The sequence below is a fragment of the Trachemys scripta genome, chromosome 3 (genome assembly GCF_013100865.1).
Source record: "Trachemys scripta elegans isolate TJP31775 chromosome 3, CAS_Tse_1.0, whole genome shotgun sequence".
Taxonomy (NCBI): domain Eukaryota; kingdom Metazoa; phylum Chordata; order Testudines; family Emydidae; genus Trachemys; species Trachemys scripta.
Window position 1 is genome coordinate 42,301,807 of NC_048300.1, and position 17,457 is coordinate 42,319,263.

General features: G+C 45.1%; 1 protein-coding gene across 6 annotated transcripts in view; it reads left to right on the forward strand.

Moving 5' to 3' along the window:
- The window catches only part of PACC1 (proton activated chloride channel 1), a 99,335-nt gene that overhangs the window by 40,508 nt on the left and 41,370 nt on the right, over positions 1–17,457 (forward strand). For 4 of the 6 annotated variants that reach the window (XM_034764529.1, XM_034764533.1, XM_034764528.1 and 1 more), the window contains 3 exons: positions 1,986–2,935; positions 12,582–12,681; positions 16,998–17,213. In XM_034764529.1, coding sequence (XP_034620420.1) covers positions 2,828–2,935; positions 12,582–12,681; positions 16,998–17,213 — 424 coding nt within the window. In that variant the 5' untranslated portion in view covers positions 1,986–2,827. Of the gene's footprint in view, positions 1–1,985; positions 2,936–6,126; positions 6,947–12,581; positions 12,682–13,220; positions 13,768–16,997; positions 17,214–17,457 lie in introns of those variants that run through there. The other 2 variants (XM_034764531.1, XM_034764532.1) reach the window with 2 other exon arrangements.

Consider the following 17,457-nt stretch of genomic DNA (forward strand, 5'->3'; position numbering starts at 1 on the left):
ATAGTTCATCAGCTTCTTTTGAGATGTATATTTGTCTCTAACTGCAAACCTTCTAATGTAATAACTTTCTTATATCATTGAGTAAGGTCATTTGATGCTACAACTGGTTACTCATATAAAAGCCATTTGAGTATAGAATATTTATATTAATTAGGGAATTTAATTGATTATCTGGCTTAAACTACTTCCTTACCAAACTGAGAGAGACAAGTCACCTATCCAAAGATTGTTAAGAAGGGACAATAACTTCTTTAATGACGATTCAAGTTTAAAAACTTTCTTTAAGGAGTAATAAAGTTTAAAAAATACTTTTGAAAACTGAAAACCATGATATACGACATACAGGTATTTGCACCCGTTTGAAGCAGAATTTCAACTCCAATAAGCTAGCAAGGAACTAAAGGGATATATCAGAAAATGGACCGAATAAAAGAAAACTCAGACTTCAAATATGTTCTGATAATCTCCCACAACAAAGGCAGTATAACTATCAAGTTGAGGAAAAATTACAACCCTGCTGCATCTGTTGTAGCAGATCATCTGTGCATGAGCTGAAACTGCTGACAATCTCAGAAAGGTGCCGAGACAGTGAAAGAATGACAGCTGCTAATTTTTTAATTCAGCCAAGCTCTGAAATAGGCATGCCTTCCTCCTCCCGTAAAGCTACGAAAGGAAAGGAATATAAAATTTGCTGAATTAAGCAAACCAGCAGCACCAGGCTGCCCCCATTCTTCAACTTTACAGTACTCCTCACAACTCCTCCTGTTCATCTCTGCAAGCAAACAAGTAACAGCTATTAGCCAAAGAGCAAAAAGGAGCGTAGAAGAGCATCAAGAAGAAGCAGCAACTTCTAGTTCAGCATCCAGGGCTAGATTAAGTTAGCAAAGCACCCCAAGGAATCAGATATACATTTTCTTGTCGTGATTTTAATGGCATATTGAAATGCTATTGTAATTTAAGGTATTAAGAACATCTGTTGTTAAATACCCTATTGTTTACATAATGTATTTCTGGAGAGGAGACATAAGCTAACTTAGTAAACAGGCAGAAATTGTGGGATTTAATTTGGATTTAAGATGCTTGATATTAATTTACTTGTCTCAAGACAACTCCCTGAATGACTTTTTTTAACTGAGTTAAATATTTTATTTGGTTTCATAGGACTTAGTTAAGATTGCTCACCATTAATCATTAATAAGCTATTTAAGTTATCAATAATATTGATATTAGGGCTATGGGAGCATTCATGCAATCTAGCTGGGTGTGGGACTCCACATGCGGTTGTGCTGAGTGATAACAGCGCCTGGAGGGGTTTGCTGCTTGTTATTATCAAAGCATTGTGAGAGACAGCCAAGGCTGGAGAGTTAAGGGGACACAGCGGTTCCACAGTCCCATGCTGAACCCTGGAGATCCCGTCACAAATATATCAAAAAGAATTCACCAACCCTTAAATTAAATTATTTTGCCCATCTATAAACTGCTTTAGTTATCTATGACAGAACCATTATTGCTTCTTTGTGTGTTTTCTTTCTTTAATCATAATTATTACCTCTGACTGTATTGTTATATTGCTTGGTTTTAATCATGGTATCCCGAAGGCAAGGTGTAATCCACACATCTCCAGGGTGTCATGTTCTGTCCCATCTAGTGACTCCGAGACCACTTAGAGAGAGAGATCAAATGAGTCTGCTCTACCGCCTTAACTAACAGCCTGTTGGCTTTTAGCTCATGAGGTAGAGGCTCATGCACTAAGCTCCGAGGTCCACAGTTTGATCCGCCAACGACCAGGATCTGTCAGCATTACAATGGCAGAGAATCCCTTGTGACTAAAATAGTGGGAGTCACATCTCTGAAGTCACATTGAAAGACGATTACTAAGATTTGGCCTACCATTTCTTGTTTCTCTAAACTATAAATTTTCATTGATTTTTGAGATAAAATCACTTGGTGCTCTACAACTTGAAACATTCCTTTCTACCCCACAGGCAGCATTAGAAGATGTTAATCTGCTGAAGACTCCAGAGTAGAAGAAGGAACAATTTTTCCAGGCCTCTGTTAGAAGACAGCCATCTGTCTGTGCAAAGGAGATATTTTATCACCTGGTGATTGATCAGCATATCAGTGACTGGAGAGGACTATGCAGTGTTGTTGTAGCCGTGTTGGTCCCAGGATATTATAGAGACAAGTTGGGTGAGGTAATATCTTTTATTGGACCAGCTTCTGTTGATGAGAGAAACAAACTTTTGAGCTTACAATACTATGCTGCTGGGGTGGAAGGAAGAGAATGGGGAAAGTTTTGCCCTGCCCAGGTATATCATAGATTGTCTTGAGTTTCTTGAAAGAGAACTCGAAATAATTAGGTGTCAGCAATTCCTCCCAACATATATTTTTGAGCTTCTAAAGTGCTTTGGGGTGTCTCTGAATGAAAAATATTATGTAAAGGCCAGATTTGATATTCACTGCCCAAATCTTTAACGCTAAAATAAGTTCGACTGGCAGTGCCTCATGCACTTGCAGAATGGGAAGTGCACCTATACTTAAACCTCTGAAAACAAAGAAGTGCACACAGCTCAGCCTTGCAACTTACATTTTGGCTCCCTGGAACTGAGGATGTACTGTATATTTCAGCCTGGACCGTCCTATAATCAGGCATAAGAAATGACTAAGTAAATGTGACATTTCATATGATGTGTTGTGCCCCACAGGATTGTATTCTCATTTGTCTGCATGCATTCCCAACTGCCCTTCACTGTGTAGGGGACAACTGTACTGACTGACACAAGATTATTTGCAGCAGGTTGCCACAGTTCACATGGCAATATGAGAAATGCATCTGCGCCCAAAGGAATCACTACACAGACCCCCCGTTTCTGTGCTGTTTCATTGGTTGTGCAAGCAGAGGAGTACAATAATCTATCATCACTACAGGGCAGAGGTTAGTGCAAAGAGGCTGTTCCAGAAGGAGTCCTTAGGACAAAGGTCAGGGGGTAGTAACATCTGGTAACTATGGGGTGGTTTGGGCAGAGCAGGTGAAGTGGTCGAGTACAGGTCAGGTGTAGCCAGCTGGTGTTCACTAAGCCTGCCCTCTAAATGAGATGTTTGCCTTACTGAGGATATGGTCTGACAGTTTCTCCTCCTGTACCGATATGCTGCATGCCCATGGTGCACTTTATAGTCTGAGGAGCAGTGTCAGTGAGGAGCAGTGTTGATTTCTTGACCACACTGGTTCATTATGAAATATATTCCAGAGGCCAAATAAACCAACATCAGTCAGATTTATTGGTCCAAGCCAATAATAATACAGTGAAGGAAAAAGGTTCTATATCAGCGTTTCTCAAACTGGGGTCTGCGAGAGAACTCCGGGGGTCTGCAGGCCCCGCTGCTCAACTCCTCCCGCTCCATCCAAGGCAGGCTCCCTACCTGCCCTGGTTCCATGTGGCTCCCAGAAGTGATCACCAGGTCCCTGTGGCCCTTAGGTACAGGGGTGGCCAGGGAGGCTTCGCACATTGCCCCCACCCGAGTGCTGGCTCTGCAGCTTCCATTGGCTGGGAACCGTGACCAATGCGAGCTGTGGGGGCGGCGCCTGCAGGCACGAGGGCAGCGCCTGCAGGCACGAGGGCAGCGCACAGAGCCTCACTGGCTGCGCCTCTGCCAGGGGCTGCAGGGACCTGGCTGATGCTTTCTGGGAGCTGCAGTAAGTGCCGCCAGGACCCTTCATCCCTCACGCCCTCGCACCTCAACCCCCTGCCCCAGCCCCGAGTCCTCTCCTGCACCCAAATTCCCTCCCAGAGCCCGCATCCCCCCACCCCAGCCCAAAGCCCCCTCCTCTACTCCAAACCTATCATCCCTGGCCCCAGCCCAGAGCCCATACACCCAGGCGGAGCCCTCACCTCCCCCCACATCCCAACCCCCTGCCCCAGCCTGGTGAAAGTGAATGAGGGTGGGGGAGAGCGAGCGACCGAGGGAGGGGGGATGAAGTGAGCAGGGGCTTGGAGAAGGGGTAGGGCAGGGGCGGAGCCTCGGTGAAGGAGCAGGGGGTCCACGAAAAATTTTAAATCAAAATGGGGGTCCTCAGCTTGCTGAAGTTTGAGAACCGCTGTTCTATATGATACCAGTCTCGGGGAAGCTGTCTCATGGAGTGATGTTATATTCACCTTATGTGGAAGGCGTGCTCCCAAAGGTATACCGCTTAAAGCCCTCTCTTTATATCCTCCTTGTTTACCAGTAAAATGTACTATATACATCATCTGAAACTAGATTTAACCAACTAGCTTTTTACCTTGCTTTTCTAGTACCATGGTGTACCCTTTATCTTTGTTCTGAACATATGCAATTCTAGGTACTAATAGGCATGAAAACACCTCCGAGGTCTGTCCCAGGGTAGATAGGCTTGTGAGGGTAACTCCCTTTCTGTTGCTATGATAAAGTAAACATATGTCCTGATCCTGACAGCTTTCCTATCTACTTAAGCCACAGCCTACTTTAACTAATGCAAGGTGTTATGGGATACATAGCATAAGTGAACAGATTATAAAGGGACAGGCCAATTTAGGCTATGTAACTGCTCTATTTATGCTTAACGTGTAGGGTGCAGATAAAACATACTATCAGTATAACATATATATACTAGCCAGCATATATTGGTCAACAGCAGGTTGAGGCATGACTCAAAGAGGGCAGAACTAAAGTTGGAAGGAAGGGGTGGGGGGGGGGGAAGTATGTACTGTTTTTCAGAGGTTCAAGTTTGTTTTACCATAACTGTTTATTCCCTGGTTTTTAGAGATTTAAATATAGGCGCCTTTGTTCTAGAAGGGTTTTAGTAGGCTTGGACAAATGACATTTTTAACAGTGAATGCTGATAAACATCAGCGTCACTGTACACACACACACACACACACACACACACACACACACACACCCCCAACAAAAATATTTCCATCAGTAGTAATCAAAATTTACAGTAGCCAAATTAAGAAAAATGCTACTTGAGAATTTGATTTAAGGATATTTACTCTGTATATTTTCATGTGATGTTGACAACTTGTGTTTTAATGGTTATAAACCTTTCACTTTTTGAATCTTAACTGACTCCCCAAACACCCAAGAATTTCCCACAACTGTGAAAACTTAAATAGAAAAAAATAAACATCAGTATTATTTGTTGAAATTACACAATTGAATTCTGCCAAGCCTAGGTATGAGACAATGGCAGGCAGCCTGAACTCTGCATTAATAAGTTTTGGGGCCATGAATTTCCCATATTTTTTGAGGAAATTGTGTGTGTGTGTGCGCCCTAGTCCTGGCCTCTCCATGCGTTCCCGCCACTCCCCCCAGCGCTTCCCCTGCCACCAAACAGATGTTTGCCAGCGCTCAGGTCGCTCCAGGGAGGGGCGGGGCTGCTGCGTACTGGGGGGAGGAGGCGGGGAAAAGGCAGGGGCTTGGCTTAGGGGAAGAGGGTGGAATCGGGGTAGTGCAGAGCAAAGGCAGGGCCCTGCACTCCCCCTACACATACTCCCCCCCCTTACTCCTGAACCCCCACATCCCCACCCCTCACACCAAATTGGAGCTCCTGCACCTCCCCCCCCACATTCCCACCTTCACCCCTCGCACCAAATGGGAGCTGCCCCAGGTAAGTGCTCCACACCCCAACCTCCTGACTCCTGCACCCCCCCACACGCTCCCAACCCTGACTCCTGCACCCCTCACTCATCCCCCCCCCACTGCCCACCTTGACTCCTGCACCCCCCCACACCCGCACCTCTTGCACCAAATGGGAGCTGCCCCAGGTAAGTGCTCCACACTCCAACCCCTGCCCTAGCCCTGAGCCCCCCCCTGCAATCTAACTCCCGGCCAGACCCTGCACCCCAATGTTTTTGTACTTTTTTTTAATAAAGCGCTTATCCAAAGCGCTTTACAATAGTTAGCTAACGGTACAAACAATATTTGGAAAAATCATTAAGTGGTCTGCCGAGACCCTCAGTGATTTTCAAGTGGTCTGTGGAAAAATAAGTTAGACCACACAAACAATCAAGGTACCTCACTTTATTTTCATTTACTTCCTCTTACTTATAGGAGGAAGATGAAGAAAAAAAGAATGAAAAACAGGGGCAGGGGGGAGATAAGAAAGAATGTTCTTTTTCTTGGCTGGGTCCCAAGGAGGGGCCCCAAAAATGAAGCTCAGCACAGGGCCCCAGTAACTCTTAATCCACCACTGCCCAGCTCCCAGAATCCTGTGATTATGTGATACCCTCACCTTTCATTTTTTTAAAAAGCAGGTTGCCAGGCCTCTTAGACGAAGAGAGAAACTTGAAACTCTGAACCCTAAATGTTCCAAAAACAGAAGGCGAATAAAAAAGAAACCATCATTATTATGTTAAGCCCATCTCGTGTTTTTGGGGGGCCTGACATCATTTTTGAATTCCTGGGAGTGGCAGGTCTCATATTCACCCCGCCTCTCCTAGCGCTCACGCGGGGAGACCCTTGGGCTGCTGTCTCTAGTGGAGAAATCCTGTTGAACGTGGTGGTGCGCACCGCAGACATGCTGCACCCTGCACCGTCCATAGGCTGCTTTAACCCATCCGCGGCTGCAGCTCAAGGGCTTGTTGGGCGTTCCGCACGTCAGGACAGAGCAGGGGCCCGGCCCGGTCGGTTTTAAACTACATTTCCCAGAATCCTGCGCGTCTCACGCCTATGCTGCCACTGATGAGCCTGAGAGAAGAGGGTTGGGGCAGCAGCAGGCGGAGGAGATAGCGGGTGAGAGGCGCGCGGGGCGGCGCCGGCTGGACGCTCCGTGAGGGATCGGTCTGGTACTGCAGAGCCTCGGGCGCCTCGCTGCTGTGCGCCTGCCGCTCCCCCTCTCAGCCCCCGGGGGCTGCTGCAGAGGCTGGTTCCAGCTCCCGCCGCTGATGCCATGCTAAGCCAAGAGATCTCCGCATCCTACCAGGAGGTACTGGCGGGCGGCGGGGGAGGGGAGGGAAAGAAGTTGATTTGACCGTGTGAGTCCATGTGCGTAAGGAATGCAAGCCGCCTTGCACGCCAGTGGGGTCTTTTGTTTGCCGAGCAAACTCCCAAACGCGCTGAGCAGCTGTGCACCGGAAAACGCTTTTGCGGCGGTGGTTGAAAAACGGCAAGACAGCGACGGAGATAAGAGCAAGAAGGTGCCGGCTGGATTCCTAGCAGCCTTTTATGGTGCAGCCCTTTCTAGCTAGGTGCAACAATCCAGGGATGTGCACATTGAGGGTAAACCCCAAATCTACAATGAAATAACACTGCAGCTAATTGCCGTGTAGCTAGGCTCAAGATGAACACAGCTCTAACTTGACCGTATGTGTGTTATTCCCCTTTCAGTCAATTTAAAAGCAATTGCAGTATATTCATCTTGGCTCCAGTCACTGCCCTTATTAAACATTCATCTTCTGGTTATCCAGATCGTCAGTGACTTTGATAAGTCACCTGAGGCATAGAAAGTCAACTAGGTCACGTTTTAATTTTAGAGCCATAGCAAAACTGGCTGGCTATTGGCTTTATGTTGCCCTAGGCAAACTGGAAAGTGTCCATTCCTTCCAACCTGCAGTCACCCAAAGAGATCTTGTGAATAATTTTGCTGCCCAAGGCATCCACCAGCTTTCTCTGTATGGTAGAGCCCTGATCCCTAGGGTCCTTGTATTTAAATACATAGGAAACAAACATGATGTTTTTTGATACAGGCAAATACATATTTGTATTTAAAAACAAGGAAATGTCAGTTAAAATACAGTCAATTGTAATATTGTAGAAAGTAAAGGTACATACAGTTGACAGGTGACTTTATCACTTTTATAATAAAGGAGGGGTCTGTCAGACATGAAAAGTGATACTGAAGGCCCAATTGTAATCCTGTGCCTAGTCTGCCTATCAAACTCATATATAACATAATATTATACTTGCTTGTACTTGTATCTTTCTTGGTAGATGCATAGAAATTGTCTTGTTTAAGTTAATGGGCAATAAAAACCTGTAGCTGGTCACCTTTGCCGTCGCCACACAGCTGTTTACCTCATTTTAGAAAGTTGCAGGCTACATTTGGCCTTGGGCTTGCACTGTAGGAAGCCCTAGTTTAGCCTATCAACATTTATCAGTTCTTCTCCCATTTCTCATGTTAGACTAGAAGACATTAAAAGATTTAAATAACCTCATGCACAAACAAGTGAAACAGAACATTTCTCCCTTTATTTATACCTCCCAGCAGGGTTTTCTCTGACTGGATGAAATTCACTTCACTCACCTAAAGGTAGGAAGTGGGTGAAGAGCATGTGGTGCTGCTATTTCTGTAACTGCCCCTGAAGCATGGGTTCTGTATCCCCCCTGATCTGCCCCATCTCCCAAGTCAGTGTTGACACCCGTTAGGTGGCTGCTACCAGCCCTCCTCCGCTCAGTGCAGAGAGCCCCCTTACATTGACCTTTCACACCAGGATGAATTTCACCCACTGTGGCTTCTCCTCTTCTCTGTGTGTTTTCCTTTTATCCTTCTTTTTCTTTTCAGCTGAGGGGCATAGAACATCTAAATGTGAGCTTTCCTTTGCTCATTTGACTCTAGCAAGGTTCCACGCTTAAACAGTGATTTCCTTCCACGATGCCAATGACCTGAGTTATATTAGCTTAGACCAGGGGTAGGCAACCTATGGCATATGCGTGCCGAAGGTGGCACGCAAGCTGATTTTCAGAGGCACTCACACTGCCCAGGTCCTGGCCACCAGTCCGGGGGGTTCTGCATTTTAATTTAATTTTAAATGAAGCTTCTTAAACATTTTAAAAACCTTATTTACTTTACATAGAACAATAGTTTAGTTATATATTATAGACTTATAGAGAGAGACCTTCTAAAAAGGTTAAAATGTATTACTGGCATGCGAAACCGTAAATTAGAGTGAATAAATGAAGACTCGGCACACCACTTCTGAAGGGTTGCCGACCCCTGGCTTACACAGAGATCCTAGAATTGTCACCTTTAGTTTTATCCTGGGCTGCCAGTTTCCTCATGTAATTCTACTTCCTCCTTTCTGCACCAACAACAGTTAGGAGTGCTGCATTCGTTCTAGAGTGATTATCTCTCTCTTGAGACTGCCACAGAACTTTGACATGCTTTTAGGTGGTGTGAAAATGCAGAGCCTATTCTCTCCCACTTCTCCCAGCTGCTGGAGACTGGGAATGAAATTTCTGTAATCATTGTATCACCAGTAGAAATGTCAGTGCTGAGATCAATTCCAGTTCTGGGTCTTGCATGATGCTGAAACCCTGTGTCTTGAATTACCCCACACTTAATGTCCTTGCCTGTCACCTAAGTATGCGGTGGAATATCGTATGTTGGGCAGCTATCACCATATTTGGCTGGTCCATGGTACGTACGCAGTATACGTATGTTGATCTGAGAAGGTGACTGCCACTGATGTGCATCTGTGAATAGTTACAACGCAACTTACATTCATTTGGGCATATACCGGTACATTTGAAGAAACCAGAATAAACTTGCATGGTAATACTGCTCCTGCTATCCTGTTATTGGTGGACTGTAGCTTAGTGTGTATGCAGATGGGACTGGCTACGAAATAGGTCTTGTCAGGTTGCATACACTCATTCTGGATTGAATGCTGTGCTCCCAAGATGTAATGGCTTTCCCCATGATCGAGTTAAGCTTTTGAAATCCAGTGCTACATGTGATTCTTAGTGGTTTGGAGTGTATTTTGTATGCACGTTTGTGGTCAAATGAGTTTTCTGGACTGCCAGTGAAGACAGTTGTCCTTACAAGCATCAGACCACCAGCAAAGCTCACCTAGTTACTAAGGGTGCGATCCACGAAGGCACTTAGGCACCTAAGTCCCTTTGTGGATCTGGGCCCAAGGGTTACTGCTTCATACACTTTGGGCTGACAGTCCTTTGATGGTTTTAAGTGTAAGAGGCTTGTAAAAATAGATGTCTTACCAGTGCAGAACTCCAAATGTTGTATTTTGCTTCTGAAGTGCATTGAAATGCTCTCTGTTTTGATTTTTCATCTTTCTTCCATTCCTGCATATTAAAGAAGGGTCATTGTAGATTTACCCTGAGAGTGTAATAAATGTTGTATCATAATATGTTTTCTACTTTGATGTTACACTGAAATTTCTTGCGGTCATTTTTTCCATAGGTTAATTTAATTTGACATGGAAGTTCTCTCTCATTGCAATTTGCATGTTGCTGTGAATTGGAAACAATTGCGGCTTATTCAGCTTCCCAAGTTCCACTCTACTCAAAATCTCTCATTGCACGTGGTTTTCTGTGTTTAGACCTGATGTGACCAAGTTACAGGTTTAAAGAAAGAATGAACCGTCTGTTGTGTTAATTAGATTCTGTGCTTTTGTAGGACCTTTCATCTGAGGATTTCAATGCATTTTACATTAATTAAATCTTCAAACACCTGTGTAGAGTAGATACTAATATTTTCATTTTACAGAGAGCTAAACTGGGGCTTTGAGAGGTTAAGTAATTAGGCCATAGTTACACAGTCTGGCAGTGGCAGAGCCCAGAATACCAAATGCCTTTAACCCCCTAACTAGACAATATAGGTAGATGAAGTGTCTGTATATTAGGAGGAAGTGTGTCTAATGGTGAGAGAAGATTAGAAGTCAGGAGTTGAGGAAACTATTTCTGGTTCTGCCACTGACTAGGTCTGTGACTTTTGATAAGTCCCTTAGGTCTTTTCTACATGAGGAAGTTGCACAAGTATAACTTGAGTCAACTTTTAAACTGATAAAAGGCTTGTCTACAGTAACAATCAGTTCATGGCAAGCAGCGGTGTGACTACCCTACAGTAGTCTGTGAGGGGCTGTCATTGTGGACCCAGCTGAAATGTATTAACAGTTAGTTAATGCCATTTGATTAGCCCCATATCAAAGAGGACTAAATCAAAGGTCATTAATGAATTATTAATGGGAGTCAGCAGGCTCCGCACACACAGTTAGTCCACAGCAGTCTTGTGCCGGGTAGAGTCACACCGACCTTGCGGCAAACAAAATGTTCCTATAGTCTTTAATTAAACTGGTGCTAAAGGCTCTGCAGACACTCTTATTTCAGCATAAGAGAGTGTCTTATTTTGGATTAGCTAAACCTGTTCCTAATCTATTCAAACTAACCTGCAATAATCCACTCTTAAACTGAAATAAGAGTCCGCACTGCTTCGTGTGGAGGTGGTTTTATTATGTCAATGGGAGAGCTCTCTCCCGTCAGCATAGCGCAGCTACACGAGCGATGTTACAATGGTGCAGCTGCATCGGTACAGCTGTGCCGCTGTAAGCTCGCTAGGGTAGACATGGCCTTAGTATGTTGAAATTCACACCTTAAGTTATACTGGGGCAACAAAACCTCTTTCTTTCTTTCTTTCTCTCTCTCTCTCTCTCTCTGCTGGTCTGAGTCTCTGCTGCCTCACACCCTGAGAAGTCAGTCAAACCTGTGCAAAGTGTGTGTGAAACAGCGGTAACATTTTGTGCTCACTTTGTGCAGGTGTGAGTGACTACACAAAGTTGCAAGAAGAAAGTGGAGAATCCGGCTCTTTGCCTAAGAAGATTTTTGCATCTGTAAAATGAATACTATTTGAGATCTGTAATAAAAATTGCTAAAAAGTGAAAATGATCAATTAGTATATTTTATTACAATGTTTAAAATAAAAAAATGTATATTTTAAAATGAGAAAGGCAAAAGTTGGTGCAAAGTGGTGCAAAGGAAGGATCCTTAGCCCTTCAGCTTCCACGGGGGACTCCTGGGGAGGAGAAGATGGAAGGACTTTTTTCTTAAATAAAAGGAAAACCAAGTTTTCATTGTTTGCGTTCCATGTGTTCCCCAGTTCTTTTTTCTAGATGCTTTATGGTATATTGATGCCTATCTCATGTGACAAGCTTACGACATTGACCAAAGCACTGACTTGTTTGTTAGCAGCTGCACTGAGCTGAAAAATAAAGAGCAGCGACTTGTGGACTTTTTGACTGTTCATTTGTAATGATGCATCTGCGGAGGTGGTTTGGGCTGTGCTCGGAAGTAACTTGCACTAATATCTGTTAAAAACAATAACATTTCTTGCACTCCCTTCTGATTGCAGTGTGCTAATGCGTTGTCCTATGGCATAGATTGTGATTTGTAATAATACATATTCTGAAACAAGGACCTCTCCACTCAAGAACATGTTGAGATCATGAGACAATATCTTAATTTTGAGGGTTCAAGTGGGCTGAAGATGCCGTTGAAAAGTGCTGTTTTTTTAAAGGGTGGTGGTGGTAGTGGTGGTGTTGTGCTGGACTGGGACTCGAAAAATCTGGGTTCAATTTCAGGCTCTCACACTTCCGTTGTTCCCTTGGGCAAGTAATTTAATCTCTCAGAAATGGGGATAATATTTCCTTTCTCCCATCCTCAGGTCTAGTCTCTTTATGTTGTAAGCTCTTTTCCTGTGTATTTGTGCAGCACCTAGCACAATGGGGCTCCGATCTCAGTTGCATCCCCCTGCACTGCTATAATACAAATAAATAATCGGTATTGTGATGATATAAAAGTACATATGAAAATGGAATGTATTTCCTCAGCTGAGTGAGGAAGTGGAGCACGTAGCTGAGCATCTAGAGCCAGTGGAGGAAGGGGAAATGGACGATGATCAGGAGGATACCAGCTCTGCTATTTTACCAGGTGAGAGCTGCTAATGCAAAAGTCCTCTATCAAGTGCCTAATAAAAGCTGCTTGTTTTGAATGGCCTTTTGGGGAGCAATTGAAACAATAAATGGCTCACTGTCAGGAATGAAATACTGTACCAAAGGGAAGCTGAAGAGTTCCTTACCTATGAGACAACATCACTGTGTCTCCTCTGCTACAGATATTAACCTGGAGTTAGAACCAAACCAAAGAAAATCCAGCAAAATCCATTTAAAAGGAAAGGCTGAGCTGACCCTGCTGGGATTTGAATGTGCAATTCCAGGGAGCCAGTGTATTGCTACTTTGCGGCATAAGCATTGTCTACCTAAGCAAGTTGCACCGGTTAAACAGAAGTTATGGTTTTAAACCAATTTAGGCCTTGTCTACACTACAGAGTTTTGTCGACAAAAGTTATGCCGCTTTAATTAAACTGCTGTTGCATGTCCACACTATGCTGCTTGTGTCGGTAGAGTGCATCCACAATAGCAGCTCTTGCATCTACACAGAGAGCAGTGCACAGTGGGTAACTATCCCACTGTGCAACTGGCTGCAGTGTGCTTTGGGAAGGGTTTGCAGTGCCTCATGGGGCAGGTACAGTGTCACATGATGAAGGTTTCTCAGTCCCATGGTTCCAGGGGCATCCTATACATTGCCAGCTGCTTTTCAACTGAAATGTAGGGGGGAGAGAGGGGAGCAAAGTGTGTGTGTGTTGTGGGGGAGACAGAAACAGTGTGTGTTGGTGGAGAGTGTGTCAGCATGCTGTCTCTAAGTTCAGACAGCAGCCTGAACAACCAATCCTGAGGCAGGAGGAGGGGGACACCCCCTCTCACATCAGCTCCCCCCCCCCCCCAGCAGCCCGCTCTGCCTACCGCTGTGTTCCTTGTGTCGAGGAGAGCAGGATTCCACATGATTGGTTCTGTGATTCCCTCCGAGTTCTCCCACAGCCTCTTCAGCTGCTGGGAGCAGCGTCCTTGGCAGCTCTGTGAGCTCTCCACGCTGAGGAATGTCAAAGCTTCCCAGAGCTTTGAAAGGGGAGCGGTGCCTGCCTGCATAGCTCGATGCAGAGCAGCCAAGTTCAAAACAGTGAGTAGAGCTCTCTCGGTGGGAATTGTGGGATACTGGGGGAGGCCAGTTATGGTGACATAATGAACGGCAGCATCACCACTGACGCTTTGTTGCTTTAACTTTGCAGCGAAAAGCTCTATGCCTCTTGTCGAGGTGGTTTTATTTTGTTGGCAAAACAGCAAGAGTTTTGCCGCCAAAAGTAGCTTTGTAATGTGTACACCTCCCCTGTTTTGTCGAAACTCTGTAGTGTAGACAAGGCCTAAGTTACAGTACAGTAAATACTGTGTGGATGTGCATTTTGGTTTAAATCAGGTTTATTGCAGTGTAGATTAAGTTGATTAAGAATAGGTGTAAACTAAGTGTCCATACTCGCTTTTGCACTTGTTTAAAAAACACTGTAAGTTTAATTGGTGCAATTTCCTTGTGTAGATAAGGCCCTAGTTCTTTAGGCTGTCCTCTCCTGGCAGTAACTTTGTGGGAATGGCCTGTGCGACAGTGGAATCACATTATTTGACTAGGCACATGTTCATTGGGAGCTTTTAAAGGGTTAGTATTTGCTATGGTAAGGAACAAACACCTCAGCATGCTCTTACATTTGAAGGATAGGACATACTGTGGCATGATAAAGGCTGTTTTTTTTTTTTTAATATGGCTCCCTGTGTAAAAGACCAAATTGTCAAAATATAGCCACCACTTCTTGCATGTGCCATTTATAACACCCATTTGTGTGTGCAACTATATAGTGCACATAGTTAAACCTCCTTGTGTGTAAGTCAAGTATTGGTTCTTAAAAGTTGTGCAGGCAAGTCGTGTGAGGGGGTATGTACACATACCAAGGGAAGCTGATTAAAGGACTTTGGACAGTATTACCTATCTTGTTGGTAGTGAAAGTGTTTGAGAGAGAGTTTTTTCTAGAGTTAACTGGAATCCTTCTCATGAGCAACTTTATATAATGTGCATACGGAGTTAGGTGTTAGACTTTAGTCTTTAAAAATTTAAGGATAACATATAATTGAGTGACTTCTAACCTGGTGCATGCATAGGGTTGCCAACTTTCTGCTCTCACAAAACCGAACACCCTTGCCCCGCCCCATCTCTGAGGTCCCGTCCCTGCTCATTCCACACACCCCTCCCCCCATCGCTCACTCTCACCACACTCACTCACTCGCTCATTTTCACTGGGCTGGCTCAGGGGATTGGGATGCGGGAGGAGATGAGGGCTCTGGCTGGGGGTGCGGGCTCTGGGGTGGAGCCAGGGATGAGGGATTTCGGGTGTGAGAGGGTGCTCTGGGCTGGGGCAGGCAGGAGGGGGGTGAAGGCTCCAGCTGGGGTATGGGCTCTGGGTTGGAGCCAGAGCTGAGGGGTTCGAAGTGCAGGAGGGGGTTCTGGGTTGGGGTGCGGGAGGTGGTGTGAGGGCTCAAGCTGGGAGTGCAGACTCTGGGGTGAGGATGAGGGGTTTGGGATAGACGAGGGTGCTCCGGGCTGGAGGGTGGAGCCGAGGGGTTCAGAGTATGGGAGGGGGCTCCGGGCTGAGGAAGGGGGTTGGGGAATGGGAGGGAGGTGAGGGCTCTGGGCTGGAGGGGTGGGTTCTGGGGGGCATAAATGAGGGGTTCAGGGTACAGGAGGAGGCTGGACCAAGGGTTTCAGAAGGCAGGAGGAGGATTGGCGCTGGCTCCAGGCAGCGCTTACCTCAAGCAGCTCCCAGAAGAAGCAGCATGTCCCCCCTCCGGTGGCTCTGTGCACTGCCCTGTCCACAGGCGCTGCCCCTGCAGTTCCCATTGGCCACGGTTCCCTGCCAATGGGAGCTGTGGAACCAACACTTGGGGCGGGGGAAACATGCGGAGCCCCCTGTCTGCCCCTACACGTGGGAGCTGGAGGGGGGACATGCCACTGCTTCCGGGAGCCACGGCAGGTAGGGCGCCTGTCTTAGCCCCTCTGTGCTGCTGACCGGACTTTTAATGATCCGGTCAGCAGTGCTGACTGGAGCTGCCAGAGTCCCTTTTCGACCGGGCGTTCTGGTCAAAAACTGGTCAAAAACTGGAAACCTGGCAACCCTGTGCATGCACGCTGCAGTTAGCTAGCTACATAAGAGCACTACAGTGCTGAAAGCCTCTGTGTTGATGCATAGATTAAATTTGGTCAGGATCAGTTGGTTCAGACTTAGGAGAGATGAGTCTTTTATGCTGTGGAAAAAAAGGCTCCATCAGGGGACTTTTCGCTGTGAACGCTGAATTTTTCAGCTGATCTGGCCTCTTTTAAATGTGTTTTTATTCTGCCTATTGTGTAACAACCTGTGAACCCCTTTCACTAAAATGTCAAGTCTCACGAACCCCCTCCTAAAAATGAATATATCCAGGGATTTTCTCCTTTACCTGAGTATAAATTATAAAAGCAGTGATCTTGGAAATATAAAATTTGTTTTTATGACATGCTTATTACACACTATTAATTATTAATCATTACAGTATTTTATTACATTATGAAAACAGCAACACTCTTCCAAGATCTCACTTTCCTTTCGTAGTTTGTATCATTTTGAATAAGCCTGTTATAAAACAAGGCTCCTATGTTTCATCAAGGAGTATCAGATGTGAAACAGCATGGAGGTATTTAAGAAGACAACTTGAAGAGTTCCCTCCTACACAAGCATTCAGGTCTTGAGCAGTCCAGGCAAACAACGCACATTACAACAAAGCTTAAACTTATTGTTTTTAAAATTATGATGAAGAACACTAGCTGCCTATTTAATTTTAAAAACAGCAAAAAATATCCACTTCCCTTTGCATTTCTTATAAGGAGGCTTGAAGTTTAAATCTCAGTGTGATAGATATGCTTGCTTTGATCTGCTTAGCTCTTGGAAGTCCAGGGGCTCTGGGCTGCTGGCCCTATGGGGTCCCTATGGACAGCTCTGTCCGCCATTAGGGAATTTTTTCCCCGAGAACCCCCTGTAACATTTCGTGAACCCCAATTTGGGAACCACTGCCTTAGGAACAATCCGTAATGCAGGAGGTAAAACAAAGGCAGAACCCTCTCCTTACTGATTACGCCACATCATGTTCATGGGAAGTAACAGCCGACTGTTTGCTTGTCAAAAAACATTATTTATTTGTTCTTGTATTTTAAATCAAACTAAGCCTGTTGTTTCCTCTCATTTCAAATGGTTCATCTTGAAATTAACGCTCTGCATGATTCAGTGTGGAAGACTGTAAGTAAAGACACTTAAAATTTTAATCCCATATTTTGTTCAGTCCTAGATAGTGAATCAGGGACCAGTAGCCCTTCTGTGCGTTTCAGCAAGACCTGCCTAAAGAATGTCTTTTCCGTAATTCTCCTCTTCATTTATCTGCTGCTCATGGCTGTAGCTGTGTTCCTTGTCTACCAAACTATCACCGACTTCAGGGAAAAGCTCAAACACCCGGTGATGTCTGTCTCTTACAAGGAGGTGCCCTTGTATGATGCACCTGGTAAGTCTCTGGAAACAAATCATCATAGTGGTGAAGTCCAACTGTGTCTCAAGATGTCATTCAAATCTTTGCATGCGTTACTGACAGCATTTTGCATGTAACACGTGCTGGTGCCATTTACTCTCCATGTCGGTCCAAGTGATGCAAAAAATGCTTTGGACTTCGCTTCTTTTTTCGTTTAACCCATGGTGGTGGTGACTGCAATGCATGGAGCCCTTTCTCGGTTATCATGAGACTGATTTGC